The 20,013-nt window shown below is 39.3% G+C and overlaps 1 protein-coding gene across 3 annotated transcripts in view; it reads right to left on the bottom strand.

The window, feature by feature from the left end:
- tpp2 (tripeptidyl peptidase 2) overlaps positions 1-20,013 on the bottom strand; it is a 32,904-nt gene that overhangs the window by 1,247 nt on the left and 11,644 nt on the right. The window contains exons 13-28 of one of the 3 annotated variants that reach the window (XM_081361988.1): positions 18,906-19,063; positions 17,730-17,806; positions 17,547-17,653; positions 17,102-17,256; positions 15,058-15,174; positions 14,413-14,513; positions 13,732-13,828; positions 13,508-13,645; positions 12,383-12,627; positions 10,322-10,400; positions 8,650-8,688; positions 6,689-6,837; positions 5,692-5,788; positions 4,150-4,280; positions 3,140-3,347; positions 2,647-2,766 (exon numbers count right to left, since the gene is read on the bottom strand). In XM_081361988.1, the coding sequence (XP_081218114.1) occupies positions 2,647-2,766; positions 3,140-3,347; positions 4,150-4,280; positions 5,692-5,788; positions 6,689-6,837; positions 8,650-8,688; positions 10,322-10,400; positions 12,383-12,627; positions 13,508-13,645; positions 13,732-13,828; positions 14,413-14,513; positions 15,058-15,174; positions 17,102-17,256; positions 17,547-17,653; positions 17,730-17,806; positions 18,906-19,063 (2,018 nt within the window). Of the gene's footprint in view, positions 1-2,646; positions 2,767-3,139; positions 3,348-4,149; positions 4,281-5,691; positions 5,789-6,688; positions 6,838-8,649; positions 8,692-10,321; positions 10,401-12,382; positions 12,628-13,507; positions 13,646-13,731; positions 13,829-14,412; positions 14,514-15,057; positions 15,175-17,101; positions 17,257-17,546; positions 17,654-17,729; positions 17,807-18,905; positions 19,064-20,013 lie in introns of all 3 variants that reach the window. The other 2 variants (XM_081361990.1, XM_081361989.1) reach the window with 2 other exon arrangements.

Raw genomic sequence — 20,013 nt, 5'->3', positions numbered from 1 at the left:
TCATCGTCAATAACTCATCGTCAATAACTCATCGTCAATAACTCATCGTCAACTCACTCATCCACAACTAATCGTTAACTCACTCATCCTCAACTCGTCAATAACTCATCCTCAACTCATCGTTAACTCACTCATTGTTAACTCACTCATCCTCAACTCGTCAATAACTCATCCTCAACTCATCGTTAACTCACTCATCCTCAACTCACTGTTAACTCACTCATCCTCAACTCATCGTTAACTCACTCATCCTCAACTCATTGTTAACTCACTCGTCCTCAACTCATCGTTAACTCACTCGTCCTCAACTCACTCGTCCTCAACTCATCGTTAACTCACTCGTCCTCAACTCATCGTTAACTCACTCGTCCTCAACTCACTCGTCCTCAACTCATCGTTAACTCACTCGTCCTCAACTCATCGTTAACTCACTCGTCCTCAACTCATCGTTAACTCACTCGTCCTCAACTCATCGTTAACTCACTCGTCGTCCACTCGTCGTCAACTCATCAACTCACTCGTCGTTAACTCACTCATCCTCAACTCATCAGTACCATTAACTCACCATTAACTCACCTCGTCAATAACTCATCATTGTCAATAACTCGTCAATAACTCGTCAGATTTACAAATACAAAAGATTTTCAAAAACTCATCCTCAACTCATCGTTAACTCACTCATCCTCAACTCATCGTTAACTCACTCATCCTCAACTTGTCGTTAACTCACTCATCCTCAACTCACCGTTAACTCACTCATCCTCAACTCATCGTTAACTCACTCGTCCTCAACTCATCGTTAACGCACTCGTCCTCAACTCATCGTTAACTCACTCATCCTCAACTCACCGTTAACTCACTCATCCTCAACTCATCGTTAACTCACTCATCCTCAACTCACTCATCGTCAACTCATCGTTAACTCACTCATCGTCAACTCATCGTTAACTCACTCGTCCTCAACTCATCGTTAACGCACTCGTCCTCAACTCATCGTTAACTCACTCGTCCTCAACTCATCGTTAACTCACTTCGTCCTCAACTCATCGTTAACTCACTCGTCCTCAACTCATCGTTAACTCACTCGTCCTCAACTCATCGTTAACTCACTCGTCCTCAACTCATCGTTAACTCACTCGTCCTCAACTCATCGTTAACTCACTTCGTCCTCAACTCATCGTTAACTCACTCGTCGTCAACTCACTTGTCGTCAACTCATCGTTAACTCACTCGTCGTTAACTCACTCATCCTCAACTCATCAGTACGATTAACTCACCTCGTCAATAACTCATCATTGTCAATAACTCGTCAATAACTCGTCAGATTTACACCAGAATAACATTTACATGCTATATTTACAGCTACAAATGTGATCAAACAGTGTTTTTTTTTTTAAGAAATTAATACTTTTATTCACCTAGGACGCATTAATTTGATCAAAAGTGACATTTATAATGTTACAAAAGATTCCATTTGAAACAAATGCTTTTGGAAATGTTTCTTGAGCATCAAATCATCATATTAGAGTGATTTCTGAAGGATCGTGTGACTGAAGACTGGAGTAATGATGCTGTAAATTCAGCTTTGATCACAGGAATACATTACACTTTACTATATATTCACATAGAGAACAGGGCCCGTATTCATAAAGATTCTAAGAATCCTCTCAGAAAACTCTTAATTTAGCTTAAAAACTTTTACGTAGGAGTCTTAGCTTAAGAGCAATTCGGGACTGATCTGAGAGCAACTCTGAGTAAGGAAAAGACAAAAACTTTTATCTTAGTAAGAAGGCGGAGTTGACCCCGTTGCTATGTATGACACAATCTTTTGAAGACTGTGATTGGTTGGTTGTCCAAGAAGGGGAAAAAAGTGATTTTAAGTATAGGGTCTATTCTAAGCCTTCACTTTGAAATTACATGCGTAATTTTTCCTATTTGACCGTTCTTACACACACACATTATATATATAAATCCTTATTTTATTAACCATGCTGTTGATTTCCTATAAGGTATTTGCTTGGCTTAGAATGATAAAAATTGTTCCACTCTTTCTAATTACACTGATTGCTGGCATGTCTATTTAAATGGTGGTTTGAATGTTGGTTTTAATGTATCAAACATGGAATTTTCCCAGTTGCCAAATATCGTAATGTAGTGATTACTTTCATTTCGGGCGCTATGGCATTTCTGCGCTGTGTTGGAGATATTAGCGTGTCTCTAAAAAGATCTGTCACAAACATGATCCCTGCATGATCTAATCTATAGTGTCTTATTAACTCACTGTCATCCATTGTCTGCAACACATTTCTTCTCCTTCTTCGTCTTTCTGCCATTTTCTCTGCTAAAGAAACTCTTAAGCCTCTTAAAAGTCCTCGTCCGTGCTCCTAACAATTTTGACCTTAAGACCTCTTTTAAGGGTTAAGATGCTTTCTGAATTACTTTTTTCTTTACTAGGATTTTTTCTTTAAATTTAAGAGTAAACGCCCACATTTCTAAGAATTTTCTTAGAATTTTGTCACTAGGAGCTACTCTTTGCATTAAGATTCTTTATGAATACGGGCCCTGATGATTTACATTACAATAATATTTCACTGTTTTTACTGTATTTGTGAACAATAAATCGAGCCTAGTTCAGACGGCGCTCACCTGTGTGCAGTTCTTCCAGTTCTCTTTGCTGGGTTTGTCCTCAACGATCTTAGTCGCGTACTTCAAGGCCCTCGCGTACATTTTGTTTGCTAGCGCGTGTTTGTAGGAAAATGTTAAAACCTGCAGACAGGAAATCATTGCGTTAAAGAAAACAGCAGATATCGAATCAGAAGTCAAATCAAATCATTTATACAGCGCTTTTTACAACACAGAGTGTTTCGGAGCAGCTTTACTGAGATAACAGGAGAATAATGCAACAGAGTTTGTTTCCAGAAGAAAATAGCATCACAGTCCAGCTTAAGTAAGTTCAGTGATGGTTCATTTCTGTTGTAAAAAAGTTATTAATTTAGTTTATTTATATATATATATCCACTCTGGAGTAAACAGTGATGTCATCGTCCAGCTCAGTTCAGTTCTCATATAATGCTGTCAATGCAGGAGATCAATAATATTGTTGAATATTAAATTAAGGAGTCAGTCCTGAGCAGCGTACCTTAGAGTCGGTGAGCTCCGCCCACTTCTGCACCTCCCAGAAGGTGTCAGTCAAAGCTTTGGCCACGCCCCCCGGCCCGTCCTCAGACCCGCCCACTTCTCCAGCGCTGGCCCCGTCCTGATCCACCGGCTCCATCAGCTGATCGGCCAGAGCACAGCCCTTCCGGCACAGCGCGTCCAGCAGAGACGCCTTCTGCTTCTCCATGTCACTGCAGGACACACACGCCAGTAACACACCATTAATAACACATTGACACTCCATTACCATAATTAAAACCCATTTAACTCCATTAACAATCCATTGACATTCCATTGACACCATTAAAACTTCTTTAACAACTTTTTTTTCAATAATAATTTTTATTTATTTAATTGCAATCACAGTATAAGACAAAATATTTGCAATTTGACTTTTCCATGAAATCATGCAGCCTGTGTGTTTTGGCCATAGACTGTAAAAAATATGTTCGTAGTGTGTGTGACGTCACTCGTAAGAGCGTTTTTGAAACCCAAAGTGGGCGGAGCCAGCCGTCGCCATCTTGGCCGCGCGTCACTCCCGGATAAACGTAAATGTGCAGCGAGGCGGATTAGCTGAGGTGACGTGACGCTAACAGACAGCAGACAAAACGACTACTAGTGAAATCAGCGGCAATCCACCTGTCACTCAAGTGGCCACGCCCTTAATTATGCAGAACTTTAAGGCTTAATATAATTTAAACTGATGAGTTATAAAAATATTCACCCCCTCACAGTCATCATGAAGGGCAACATTAGCTATATAGACCAAAACACTTTGCACCAGACTGTAAACATGTGTTTTTCTGCTATAAAGTTGGATATTTTAACATGGGGGTCTATGGGATTGAGTCTCTTCTGCAGCTGGCCTCTAGTGGCCAGTGGATGAACTGCAGTTTAAGTCACTCAGTGTTGGATTGAAGAGAGAGACAGGAAGGTTCCAGCTTGGTTTTGGCCCAGAATGCAGTGCTGCAGGCATGAACGGTGGCTCTGTACCTCTTGATAGCGACAGCATCCGGCCGCGGGTCCGTCTTCATGCTAAGGTAAACAGCCAGCGCTGTCGAGTCGATGTGTGACATCACCGTATCGGCCGCCGCCGCGATCTCTCCCAGACGCTTCAATCGCTCCTGCATGAGACAGAGGGAGTCGTCAGGCGGGTTTGAGAACGAGCGACGGGTCAGATTCAATTCAACAAAAATGTATTTCGGCCCTCACAGATAATTCTCCATAGTAAAGAAAAAAAAGAAATTGGTAACACTTTATTTTGATGGTCCCTTTTGAACATTCTGTTGACTTTAAGTAACTTTGCAACCACATGTCAACTTATTCTAACCCTACCAGTTTACTAATACTCTACTAACACTCTAATGAGACTTAGCTATACAGGTGCAAAGTTACTTATAATCTTCAGAATGTGTTAAAGGGACCATCAAAATAATGTGAAACCAAAAAAATGATATGCATAATAACTGAAAAAAGCCCATGCTTATTACGCCCTTCCCTTTATACATCATTATTTAATGAGCGTCACTTTCCTCTCTGGATTTGATTCATACAAAATAAACAAACCGTTACGTAAGACAATTTCCAAAATGTACATGCATGATTACAATAGGTACACATATCAGTTATTATTACAATAGTTCACATATGACATACACAAACTATTCATATCGAGTTATATAATTATGTATCACCTTGTTTTTAAACTAGTGCTGTCAATCAATTTAAAAAAATTAACTATTAATCACAAATATTTCTGTGATTTTAATAACACTTACATTTTTATTGGTTTATAATGTAATAATTTCACAGTTAATCTCCAAATTAATGTGTGTGTGTAGTGTGTGTGCATGTGTGTGTTTAAACAGGACATTCACAGGCAGCGCGTTCTCTTTTGTCTTGTTGAGCTTGAATGGTTTAAAAGCATTTATAAGAGCAGGATCATATAATGTAACGCTAGCTAAAGGAGGACAAAAATTAACGGATGCTGGGTTAATTGTGTTAACGTTGCCAGCCCTATTTTAAACATTTTCTTGAATTTACAGAGTAAAGAACACAATTTTAATTCCTTATCTTAATGATTCCATACGTTTACCCCTTTAACAGATATACATTTATTTTTTGCATTAGTTCTTGCCCTTAATTTTTTAAACATATACATTCCTCTTAGTTTATACTGACTTTCTTTTATACTCTGAATACAATTGACCCTTTGCAGGGAGTTTGATTGACAGGCGATCTGACCAATCATAATCATAATCTGCTCGTGAACCGATCATCTCTTCCTTCTAGTTCATTTATAGCATCAAATAAACATGAATGAACATCAGAAGGTATGTTGTTTTAACCGCGGAAAGACGTCAGTACACTCATGTTCAAATCCTCCAACGTTAATCTACTAACTCTCCTGACTGCTTTGTCGGACAAAAATGGTGGATTCGGCAGATGGCGGATTATGATTGGTCAGTTCGCCTGTCAATCAAACTCCCTGCAAAGGGTCAATTCCAGGTAGATGGTGTCTGATCTGACCGGTACCTTCTCGGAGTCGAGCTGATGGAGTCTCTGGACGTGCAGTGGGAGATGTGTGGGAAACGCCTCCTTCAGCTCCTCGTACAGCGAACCACTGTCCAACCTGAACACACAGGGTTAACCTCCTCAATGAAAACCATGACCTGTGATGACCTCTGCTCCCGGACATCATTAAACACTAACTGTGGCTATATCAACATGCAATATTGCAGACGAAAAACAGACAAAACTAAAGTGTAGTTTAAACATTATTTCTCTCTAAAAAAAAAAATATTATACATGTTTTTAACAAGCCACTTCGAGCTTTCACGTGTGCGGTTGCCAGATCTCAAGAGTTTAAATCCTCCAATCAGAGCTTTTTAAAGTCCCCCTGTGGTGTAAATCCAGCTTTTAATGTTGTTTATGTGTCTATGTGGTGTTTTTAATCTGCTTTAAGACAAACCATGTGTAAATTCATAAGTCGACAGCATTGCTGAGTATTTCCTCCTTAAAACTGCAGTGAACCAAAGACAGTCTCAAAAACACGCTTTGAAATCGCTGGTGTTTCTGACGTCACAAACTACCTTGTAACCAATCAGATCAACGTGTGATCGTCAACCAGTGGATCTCTGAGCTGAGTGAGTGAGTGGAGGCGGGGCTCATTTGCATATTCATAGAACCGCACATACTAAATGAGGCAAGGGTGTCGAGTTACATTCAAGATATTTTAAGGCAATTTTCAAGGGAAAAAACATTCAAATATGTCATTTTGGTGATCAAAGATGAGTTTTAAGGGATAAAATAATTGACTACAGGGGGATATTAAAATTATACATTTTCTGCCCGGTGTTTTATGTAATCTTGTCAATCTGGCAACCCACTCTCCACACTGAGAATAAAGCGCAGGTGATCTGAGAGGTCGACTGAATTATGATATAAACTAAAGGACATTTGAATTAAAAAGCCCTGGTGATTCCTGAGTCGTTAACAGATGAAAACACAGAGTTAACGAGTGAAGACTGACTTGGTCATCCACTGGATCTTCAGGTCTCGCAGCGCTTCGCTGAACTCGTCCTTCACGTCCTTCTCCTTCTCCGCATCCTTCTCCTTCTCTTTGCCATTCTTGGTTTTGTTGGGAGCAGGAACCAGGTGGTAAAAGATCGGCACGATGTCCTGCGTGAGAACGAGAGCACAGATGTCAATCACATTACCCACAAATCCATCTGTTCATGTGAATGCGACTGACTAACACTAACATAATCGTGAGAAACGCAGACTCGGGTATGAAATACCAACCAATGACGTTACAGCAGCAGGACGTGTTTAAATTGTTTACGTGTGAGAGCGATGAAGACGCGCGAAATAAATGTGATTAATTCTTTTGAATCTTTTGATTTGAGTTTATCAAGTTAAAAATTAAATAAAAAGTATCAAATAGTTAAATTAAGGCAAGACACCACAGGAGAACAGAGTAAAAACTATCGGATATTCCGTCGTTGATTAATCGCAGTACATTAAGGCAACTGTTTTGTATTGCAAGTGTGTTAAGTGTTATGTTTAAATATGCAAATGAGGCATTAACTAATTAAATATGCACCAATTTGCATACAGTTCCAGAACAGAAATATTAACATTGGATAAAGTCAGGTTTGATTTAGTTGACATTTAAGAGTTAAAGGGAAATACATGTATCACTCAATAAAAAAAAGCTGATTTTTACCATGTTTTTAGAGTAAAATGTAGTATAAATCAAGCGAATAGTATAAGAACAACTAACACATGATTATCGCATATAGAAAGCATCTTACTGTTGGATTTCCAGTGATACAAGATATTGGTCAAACTGCCCAGCACTAGTGTGTGTGAATACTGCCTTTAAAGGGATAGTTCAGCCTAAAAATGGAAATAAAGTCATCATTTACTCACCCTGCTGTTGTTCTAATGCTGTACGTATGCCATTCTTTCTTTTTTTTCGGACCACAAAAAAAAAAAAAAAAAAAAACGTTATAATGGCAGTGAATATCGACTTTTAAAAAAGACGTGTCTCGTATGTTCCACATGTTCTGGGGGTTTACGATATTGATTATTGATGATTAATTATTTAATGATAATAAAATGTGTTTTTCTGTGCGAGTCTGAGTCTCATGAATGCAGTCAAGCGCAGAAGATCAACAGCAGGATTTTCATTTAATAATACATTAGGTTTCAGTTTGTTTTTCAGCAAATCCCATCATGTGCTAAACAAGAGCTAAAACAATACAGTGCATGCAAATATTGCAAATAATCAACACTATTACCAAATGCAATTCATTCTTAGGGAACATGCTTGAAATATTTTTATACATAGAGAAAATGCGTAAAAAAAAAAAAAAATTCTTACAAAATATCAAAATATGAAAGGAGTCATGAACTGCATTGCTTTATCATGTTTCCTGGGGTGCACTTATAATGTTAGTATGTTTTTTACATCAGAAGTGTAACTATTACAGTTCTCAAGGTTAACTAATGGTGATTGTGTTGATTATAGCATTATATTTAGATCGTGGTATGAAAGGTTGCAGTGATGAGCATGATCCCAGACATGTCGAGCGCATGAATGCAGTGATCTCATCATTGCAACTCGCTTTCTGCACACTAACGAATCCTTTCATCATAACAAACAGTGCAAACACGATGTGAATAAGAGATTCGTTGATTATAACGTGAGTTTTGTCCCGAGTCCAGATAAACTCGAGCCGTTTGATTGACAGCTCCAGCGATTGTAAAGGGAGCGTTCTTTGATCACTTTCTATATAATTTAATCACAGTTTAAATTCTCCTTTTGTGATCCGCAAAAGAAAGAAGGGTGTACGGCATTGAGGGTGAGTAAATGATGACTTAATTTTAACATGAACAACCCCTTTAAATGGATCGTTTAATTGAGCCCCTGCAGCTTCTCATTATGTGATATTACAAGGTTCTGTCAAATCTCTACCCGTTCAGTACCTTTTTAAATTTTCCTTGTCGTTTGGCTGATGCTTGTCCCTGCTGGTCAGAATAACACACATCAGAGAGAGAAGCACGCACACACACACACACACACACACACACACACACACACACACACACACACACACACACGCTCTCTGTCCTCTCTATCCTCTGCTCTCTACTCCTTCACATCATCATGATTCACTGAAAGTGCAGCAGTTCAGTTGATAATGACAGGATGATCATATACAGGACAGTGACATGATCAGGACAGTGAGACGATCAGGACAGTGAGACGATCAGGACAGTGAGACGAGCCCAGAAGCAGATTATTCATCACTGAAATGGTGCTGGTGTTCAGCTGATGCGTTTAGTCAATTCACCTTCATAATTTATACAGCGCTTTTAACAATACAGATTGTTTCAAAGCAGCTTTACAGTAATAATAGAAGATTAAAGTAAAGTTTAGGGCTGGACTAGTAAAGCATTTGAATTCGTTCTGGATTAAAACATGGCAAATGCACAGATGTAAATATTGTAAACTCAAATCTTGAATGACATACCTGTGTCGTATAGTCTATCGGGAACCAGCACCATGATAGTGAAAAACCAGCACATGTGAAAGACATGCTCTTGTATGACAAGTTGCTGTTTCGATTATATGTGAAGACATTGAGTCATTGTGAAGCACACCCGCCACCAGCCGTGAAATCAGGACAGAAATCAATTACTGGTCAAATATTGAACACACGTGAGTAGGGGTGTGTGATACGCATCATCTACCAAAATATCAATTTATTGATCTGGACGCTGACAGTGAGTATGTCACTCATGTAAAAGCGAAACAAACATTGCGAGCCCATGCTTTGGCTGTGTGATGTAGTCTAGTTGAATGAAGTGAGAATGACTCTAAAAATAAATATATGGTTTTAGGTTTTAGTCATACTTCTATATGATAGTCACATTTGTGTGATATAAGCTCACAATTGCGAGTTATAAAGTCACAATTGTGTGTTATAACTATATAACAGTATAATTGACTTATAATACAGCTTATTTAAGTCTTAATAATTGATTTATAGATATATAAGTCCATTATATAGACTTTATAACACGCAATTCTGACTTTATAACACACAATTGCAACTTTATATCACACAATTCTGATAAAAAGTGAGATATAAAGTCACAATTACCTTTTTTATTTTTTATTCCGTGGCGGAAACAAGCTTACATAAACCAGCACACAAACAACACTCCGCAAAATATCATTTAATGTGCTGTAACTGTCTGCCGCACCCACCGCTAGCCTAGCTTAGCACAAAGACTAGAGGTAAATGGCTCCAGCTAGCATACTGCTCCCAATAAGAGACAAAATAACGCCAACATTTTCCTATTTACATGTTGTGATTTGTAAATCACATTTGATATACATACTGGGAACTATATTCTCAGAAGTGAAGCACTGCTACTTCTGCGGAGTGATTCGCTCGCAGCACCTTACATAAACCAGCACACAAACACACTCCGCGAAATATCATTTAATTATTGTTACCAACAAAATCCCCCAAAATACGGAGTTATCATTTTCTGTATCGCACACCCCTAATGAGAAAACACAGACGGGCGGATGAGAGCCGAGCGCCAGCATGCAGATCTAGAATGAACGTCGTGTTTGAAGACTCACTGCTTTTTTGCCGAACTCACTCTTGGGCAGAACCAGAGAGCCGGTGATGTATCCGCCCGGACCGGCACCTTTAGGGATCCTGAAACACAAACGCAAGCATCTGCATCCTCTGATGGATTTTTTAAATTAATCAAAACTAACATTTGATTTTCTTGAAGGAATAACATTCATATGCTTCTGAATCCTAAATGTTTCCAAACCTTTTGGTCTAAAACACTCAGGCAGTGTCTGTATGTTAGTGAATCATGTCTGAATATAACAAAAGGGGAAATTAAACTAGAGAGATATCTAAATTTATAAACTCAAGAAAACAGAGTTTGCTTCTACCTAGTAACAGAATGGTTTGCATATGAAGAACCAATCAAGTTGTAGGGAAATTATGTAATGCATCATGTCACTTTTGCCATGCTTCTATTCTATAAAAACTGTTGTATTCTTTTTGCTGGTGGGATTCTCTCTGAGATCCTCCAGCCGTGATTAAAGCATGTTCGAAGGTAATGTCTGGAGTCTGTTTAGTTAATGCTGTGCAACAGGTTAGCGGAGCACTGGAGACCTTATTCCCAAGTGATAGTGTTCAAAAGGGAACGAGACGTCGTTCGACTCAGTGTGAGACTCTTAGGTGGGGTTATAGATTGCGGTCAGGCAACTATAATTCTTAAGCAGTCAGAATAACTACTCTTAGGCGGCAACCAATGCGGTCAGAGGTGAATTCACCCGAGTATGATTTTTGAAAGCGTCACTGGAGATGCACAGGTAAACTTAAAGGTGCAGTCTGTAAGAATGACAGCTAGTGGTCGAAATTGGTACTGCAGTCCAAATTCAAAATATCAGAGATCGTGGTTTCCCCGCCTCCTCAGACTCGATGCTCACGCGGGTTGCCAGATTGAGGCCTCTCAACAGGAGTGAGCGCAATTGACAACGAAAGCTGAGGAGACTTACAGACTGTAAGCTGAGTTGATTTATCCACGTTTTAATATGCTCTCGTTCATAGAGATTTTTAGATGGATATCAAGGCTTTCTAGGTTGTGTGGATCTGCAATCTCTGACCCAGTTTGTTTGCTTGTTTACAAGGCTACAATACGCTGAGTTTCCTGCTAACTGGCACCCCGGGGTGTCGCTGAAATACTATTGGCTGCACTGGCAGTGGGCGGAGTCAAACAGACCAAAACAAAACCGACTGACAAACACGGAACGCACATTTCAAAGTAAAATAACTGGCTGTAGAAGTGTTAATCAGAGAAACGAGGATGTGAACTTAGCATTTTTCCTAAATATCTGCAAACATATGATATTTCTAAGCTTTAGTAGAGTAAAAAGAGTTACATACAGTGCCTTTAAAGGGGTCATCGGATGCTTATTTTCCACAAGTTGGTATGATTCTTTAGGGTCTTCATGTAAAGTTTGTAACATACTTTGGTTAAAATTCCTCAATGGTTGTGTAAAACAACACCCTTTTACCTCCTATTGTACTAACGCGCTCATCAGAAATGTCTGTGATTGGCTACAATGATCAGCGCTTCAAAAACATGTTGTAAATACGCATCAATGAGGATCTTCACCGAGCGCTTGCACAGATACACACACGAGCGTTTGAAAGCAGGACACCCGTCTTTTAAAACACTTCTGTGTGCTCTCAAACGCTCCAGTGCGTTGATCATTGTAGCCAATCACAGACAAATCCAGTGAGCGCGAGTACAATAGGCAATCAGAGGTGATCACGATTCCGCTCAACAGCGCTCAAAGCATCGCATTTTTAAAATTTCAGTACCAACTGGTCAAAGTCGGTACTTTTTGACAACTCTAACGGGAAATATGCTAATACGGGACAGTCCATCAGTGGTCGTGGGCGGAGCATGAGCAATATGACATCATATTGTGCAGGAAATCCAAACGGCTTGATTATTGAGTGTTTAGACTTTTTGAGGATTAAAAAAAGGAGCGAATGGATTTTTCTCATTGTATGGTGGTTGTGTCCACACACTGCAAACACACATTTATACGCAAACACCATATTAAAGTGAATTTAGCATCCGATGACCCCTTTAAGATGACCTCACTCACTTGTCGTCAGGCAGAGCGGTGATGTAGAAGGGCTGAGCGGCGCCGGGGCTCAGCGTGACGGAGTTGGACTTCTTCTTGGCCATCATGGCGGCCCGGTGTGTCTCATAGACGTCCAGCGAGAGTGTGTTGGAGAGCCGGTGCGAGACGAGGAACGGCAGGTCCTTCAGACGCTCGAGCTCGCTCTGCTGCTCGTGACGCACCTGCAGACGCACCGTGTAGTCGCCCTTCTCCAGCTTCAGGGAGTACTGAGGGAACCAAACACATCTCAGAGACGGGTCTCACCACTCACGGGTACGATCAATTACGGCTTTTGAGCCACGGATCGGATCATTTTTCGTATCATAAAAAAAAAACAATATATATATATATGGGGCTTTATATTTATTACTAAAAGAGCACTTGGAAGCTTTTAGATATCACATTAAAAACTACTAGCCTAACTGATAAAGTTAAAACATTATTAAACACAAGTGAACAGTCAGTAATAAAATAAGAACAAATACACAAATTACAAGCAGAGATAATACTAAATAACAAGGTTACAAAGGTTAACAATTAATAATAATTAAGCCTAAATGGAAAACAACACTTTGTTCACTGCAGAAATTAAATATAGTTTCGTCTTTGTTAAAGCTGTATTTTGCTGTTTTATTAACATTAATGACACAGACGACAGCAGGAATATTAGGCCACTGTCACTTTAAGACCGAAAACACCCGGTTTCTTCCTCAACTCTTCACTGATGACAGAACCGAGAGAATATACATTTATAGACAACTCTGAAACACAAAAGTGTAATCAATTAGAGCCTCTCTCTCTCTCTGCGTGTGTGCGTGTGTACGTGTGTGTGTGTGTGTGTGTGTGTGGCTGTGTGCACAGATAACGGGCGAGTCCCGATATTCGCCTCTTCTTCCATGTTTAAAATTGTTTGAATGTGTAAATTGGCAAGACAAAACTCGTCCAAATGATAAACTTTCACTCTATGATGGTTAAATTTAGCAGATAATCCACGAATCGAACCGTGGGGAGCTGATCCGTTACGTATCACGATCAACTGAGATCCGTCGCACCCCATCACACTGTGCTAAAGAGACGTGCGGTGAAGGCTGGCGTTGTTCTGGTTACCTGGTGTGGGTAGGCATCTCCAGATCCCATGAGCCTCTTGTTCTGGTCAAACAGGAGCCAGAGTTGACTGTCAAACTCAGACTCGTATAATAACTCGCACAGCAGTGGACAGCTGGGCATCACCTCGCCACTCTTGGGCTGAAACATCAACATCAATCAACCATTATGGCAACCAACACAACTATAACTCGTCATAATGTAAGGACGCAGAGGTAAAAACACACCTGATGGAAATTATACGTGAGGATGATCTCATAGAGCTGTCGGTTGTTGGGTAACACATCTCTGAGGCCGAGGGGTTTGATTTTAGCGCTCACAGGCCTATAGAGGAGACACACACACAGCAGAGATGTTCATCATGCATATTTAATGAAGACAAGTACAGTATTTAAACGCATTTCACTGGAAGATCGCCCAGAGGAAGGCTTTAGCTTAGGTGGTTTCCGACCTAAAACACTTCATGTCTCAGTTAAACTGTATTTATGGGCATTACTTAACATCATTCTGACAGCAAGCATGAGTGTGTAAACTGATGCACACTAGATCAGGAGAGCAAGATGCTTTAAGAAGAACATTTTAACGTTTATTGATTTTTTTAACGTAATCAACGTTTATTGGTGCACATCATCATTATTGAGTTAAATTAATGTTCCTCGTAATCTTGAATCAGAATCAGTTCCTCTTGCAGCATCTCTTCTCTTCTCTGATGACGAGGGCGGGGCTATAACCTGTCACTCACATGACATCAGCCAATAGCAAACCACAACCATCCAATCAATTCCCCACAGACACAATCAAGCCCCGCCCACATTTGTTCTTGTTCCAGAAGCGTTTCACTCGGATATACGACACAATAGAGGAGAAAACACCAGTGTAATGAACATCTGCGAGTTGTGTGCAGATACCTGAGGGGCTGAACCCAGTTCTTCAAGGTGATTGTTGGGGAAACATCTTCATATCTCAATGGAGAACGGACCTCAAAACTAGAAATCCCTTCAGAGGCGTGCTAGATGTACAGGAACACACCAAACAAGAGTCCGTAATGAACAACACATCTGACACACGGTGCTTTAAAAGTTAGATCTTTTAGCACCAGGATTTTACTATGTTTTGAAAGTCTCTTACACTCACCAAGGCTGCGTTTATTTGATCAAAAATACAGTAAAAACAGTGTATTATTATTCTAATGTAAATCATCTGTTCTCTATGTGAATATATAGTAAAGTGTAATTTATTCCTGTGATCAAAGCTGAATGTTCAGCATCATTACTCCAGTCTTCAGTGTCACATGATCCTTCAGAAATCACTCTAATATGAAGATTTGAAGAATCACATTTATGATTATTATCAGTGCTGAAAACAGTTCATATTTTTGTGGGAACTGATACATTTTATTTTCAGGATTCTTTGATGAATACAATGTTGCATTTATTTGAAATAGCATCTTTTGTAACACTATAAATGTCAGTTTTGATCATTTTAACGCATCCTTGATGAATAAAAGTATCAACAGAAAGGTGCTGTGAAATACGAAAGCCTAAGCGACTCACGATATGAAGAGGGGAGGGTGATGTCACCAGCCCGTGGAAGGAAATGACATAATCAATGTTGACGTCACCGAGACTCGCCCACCAGCGAGCGACACACAACTCCAGAGTCCGTCCTGGCTGAGAAACACACACACAAAGATGAACATGTGACCTGATCGACACAGCAAAACTAATATTAAAGGGATAGTTCACCCAAAAAATGGCAATTAGCACTTTTATGATGGACAGATGCACTTTTATGATGGACAGATGCACTTTTATCACGGATAGATGCACTTTTATGATGGACAGATGCACTTTTATCACGGATAGATGCACTTTTATGATGGATAGATGCACTTTTATGATGGATAGATGCACTTTTATCACAGATAGATGCACTTATGATGGATAGATGCACTTTTATCACAGATAGATGCACTTATGATGGATAGATGCACTTTTATCACAGATAGATGCACTTATGATGGATAGATGCACTTTTATCATGGATAGATGCACTTTTATCATGGATAGATGCACTTTTATCACAGATAGATGCACTTATGATGGATAGATGCACTTTTATGATGGATAGATGCACTTTTATCATGGATAGATGCACTTTTATCACAGATAGATGCACTTATGATGGATAGATGCACTTTTATGATGGATAGATGCACTTTTATCACGGATAGATGCACTTTTATCATGGATAGATGCACTTTTATCACAGATAGATGCACTTTTATCACAGATAGATGCACTTATGATGGATAGATGCACTTTTATGATGTATAGATGCACTTTTATGATGGATAGATGCACTTTTATGACGGATAGATGCACTTTTATCATGAATAGATGCACTTATGATGGATAGATGCACTTTTATGATGGATAGATGCACTTTTATGATGGATAGATGCACTTTTATGATGGATAGATGCACTTTTATCACGGATAGATGCACTTTTATCACGGAGAGATGCACTTTTATGATAGATAGATGCACTTTTATCACAGATAGATGCACTTTTATGATGTATAGACGCACTTTTATGATGGATAGATGCACTTTTATCATGAATAGATGCACTTATGATGGATAGATGCACTTTTATCACGGATAGATGCACTTTTATGATAGATAGATGCACTTATGATGGACAGATGCACTTTTATCACAGATAGATGCACTTTTATGATAGATAGATGCACTTATGATGGACAGATGCACTTTTATCACGGATAGATGCACTTATCATGGATAGATGCACATTTATGATAGATGCACTTATGATGGACAGATGCACTTTTATGATGGACAGATGCACTTTTATGATGGACAGATGCACTTTTATCACGGATAGATGCACTTTTATGATAGATAGATGCCCTTTTATCACGGATAGATGCACTTTTATCACAGATAGATGCACTTTTATGATAGATAGATGCACTTATGATGGATAGATGCACTTTTATCACGGATAGATGCACTTTTATCATGGATAGATGCACATTTATGATGATAGATGCACTTATGATGATAGATGCACTTATGATGGACAGATGCACTTTTATGATGGACAGATGCACTTTTATGATGGACAGATGCACTTATCACGGATAGATGCACTTTTATCACGGATAGATGCACATTTATGATGATAGATGCACTTTTATGATGGACAGATGCACTTTTATCACGGATAGATGCACTTTTATCACGGATAGATGCACTTTTATCACGGATAGATGCACTTTTATCATGGATAGATGCACATTTATGATGATAGATGCACTTTTATCATGGATAGATGCACTTTTATCATGCATAGATGCACTTTTTAATGGACTTCAAAACAGAAACAGCCATTCACTGCCATTATAAAGCTTGGAAAAGCCAGGATTTTTTTTTTTATTTAACTCTGATTGTATTCATCTGAAACAAGAATGTCATATACACCTAGGATGACTTGAGCGTGAGAAAATCATGGGCTAATTTTGGTGAACTATCCCTTTGATCACATATGTAAACCATGTATGTATTGCGTACCAGCACAGGAAAAGCTTCCGTGAGCGAGCCTTTCTCCAGCAGAGACGAGAACTTATAAAACTCATTGGCTCGATACGCTCGCTGCTTCACCAGATGAACCGCATGCAGGACGAACTTCGAAGACACGTCTCCAGAGTGAGACGTTAATGAGATCTCTGAGAAAATAATCATAGATCATAGATTTGCGTTGCACTGATGCATCATTCGTTCACACCAGTGTTGTCACGATAGCAACATTAAAGGAGTAGTTCACTTCAGAATTAAAATCTCCTGATGATTTACTCTCTCCACACGTCATCCAAGATGTTCATATCTTTATTTCTTCAGTCGAAAAGAAATGATATCTTGCATGAAGTGGGGAAAGTAAATCATCAGGTGATTTTAATTCTGAAGTGAACTACTCCTTTAAAGATTTCTCAGCCAGGTTAGCCAGAACACACATCACCTGCCCATGATGCTCCACGGGGAACGTTGATGAAATGCCGGCGGATCTGTCCTGGTCTGAAGTGGACGTCTGTGAACGAGACCTCCTGACTGTGAGTATCAGTGACTCTATAAGACACAAACACACGTCACACACCAGCAGAAACACACCGTCACGGACGCAGGCGGGTGAAGTTGGACTCACTTGGCAGGGATTATAACCGTTATGGGCACTCTGAAGAGAGGACCAGCGCTGAGAGCCGACGTGTCGAATCCACACACCTGCAAAACACCATCATTAGAGGGATAGTTCACGCAAAAGTGAAAATTAGCCCATGATTTACTCACCCTGAAGCCATCCTACGTGTATATGACATTCTTCTCTCAGACGAATACAATCAGTTATATTAAAAAATGTCCTGACTCTTCCAAGCTTTATAATGGCAGTGAATGGCTATTTCTGTTTTGAAGTCCATAAAAGTTCATCTGTCCATCATAAAAGTGCATCTATTCATCTATTTATCATGGATAGATGCACTTTTATGATGGATAGATGCACTTTTATCATGGATAGACGCACTTTTATGATGGATAGACGCACTTTTATCATGGATAGACGCACTTTTATGATGGATAGACGCACTTTTATCATGGATAGACGCACTTTTATGATGGATAGATGCACTTATCATGGATAGATGCACTTTTATCATGGATAGATGCACTTTTATGATGGATAGACGCACTTTTATGATGGATAGATGCACTTATCATGGATAGATGCACTTTTATCATGGATAGATGCACTTTTATGATGGATAGACGCACTTTTATCATGGATAGATGCACTTATATGATGGACAGATGCACTTTTATGATGGATAGACGCACTTTTATGATGGATAGATGCACTTTTATCATGGATAGATGCACTTTTATGATGGATAGATGCACTTTTATGATGGATAGACGCACTTTTATGATGGAAAGATGCACTTTTATGATGGATAGACGCACTTTTATGATGGAAAGATGCACTTTTATGATGGAAAGATGCACTTTTATGATGGATAGATGCACTTTTATGATGGAAAGATGCACTTTTATGATGGATAGATGCACTTTTATGATGGATAGATGCACTTTTATGGACTTCAAAACAGAAATGGCCATTCACTGCCATTATAAAGCTTGGAAGAGCCAGGACATTTTTTAATATAACTCTGATTGAATTCGTCTGAAAGAAGAATACAGCTAGGATGACTTGAGGGCGAGTAAATTATGGGCTATTTTTCACTTTTGGGTACTTTTTGGTCCCTTTAACACAAATCAGGACATTTAAAACTGCGAGGGCGGAGGGAATGTGATTGTGTTGCCGTGCCTCGGTGTAGTGAAGCCCCTCTCGAAGGCCCTGCGGGTCAATGCGCACGTTCAGGTGCCGGCACTGGTTCATGAGCTCCAGGTGTGACGGACAGTGAACCCAGGTCGCGTTGCAGACGAGAGCCAGATGAAGCTGCAGAGAGATACGGGCCGAGTTCTCTGTGGAGAAAACATCCCACAATACATCACACGTTCAATTCACATTTATCTGTATAGCGCTTTTCACAATACACATCGTTTCAAAGCAGCTTTACAGAAAATGATGTCTGGTTCATCATATGATAAATTAAGGTGATGCAATCCCAGAATGCATTGCAACAAGTTCAGCAAAAAAGAGAAGTGAGAAGAGAAGTGACGGTAACACTTGTGTCCTTGTTACATGTACTTACCATAGTAATAACAGTTAATTATGCATAATTACGTGCAAGTAACCCTCAACCAAATCCTAATCATACCCTAAACCTTATAGTAGGTACATGTAGTTACTTAATATTACTATATTAATATTACTCAGTACTTAAATATATAATTACACTGTAACAGTGACACCTTAAAATAAGCCTTTTTGGATCTGATTGATCGTAGGCCTCACTGATCAGGAGCTTGAGCAAATCTTAAAGTCCCCCTGTGGTGTAAATCCAGCTTTTAATGTTGTTTATGTGTCTATGTGGTGTTTTTAATCTGCTTTAAGACAAACCATGTGTAAGTTCATAAGTCGACAGCATTGCTGAGTATTTCCTCCTTAAAACTGCAGTGAACCAAAGACAGTCGCTGGTGTTTCTGACACCACAAACTACCTTGTAACCAATCAAATCAACGTGTGATCGTCAACCAGTGGATCTCTGAGCTGAGTGAGTGAGTGGAGGCGGGGCTCATTTGCATATTCATAGAGCCGTGCATACTAAATGAGGCAAGGGTGTCGGGTTACATTCAAGATATTTTAAGGCATGAAGACATTTTTTTCAAAGGAAATTTTTTTTAAATATGTGATTTTGGTGAGTTTTATGGGATAAAATGATTGACTACAGGGGGACTTTAAAGAAAACAAGTTGAGAAAAAAGATTAAATCCAATATATGGTGATAATATTCACATTTAACGCTTTAATTC

This window comes from Scardinius erythrophthalmus (genome assembly GCF_964197995.2).
Source record: "Scardinius erythrophthalmus genome assembly, chromosome: 3".
Taxonomy (NCBI): domain Eukaryota; kingdom Metazoa; phylum Chordata; class Actinopteri; order Cypriniformes; family Leuciscidae; genus Scardinius; species Scardinius erythrophthalmus.
This window is presented reverse-complemented; position numbering and strand designations above follow the sequence as displayed.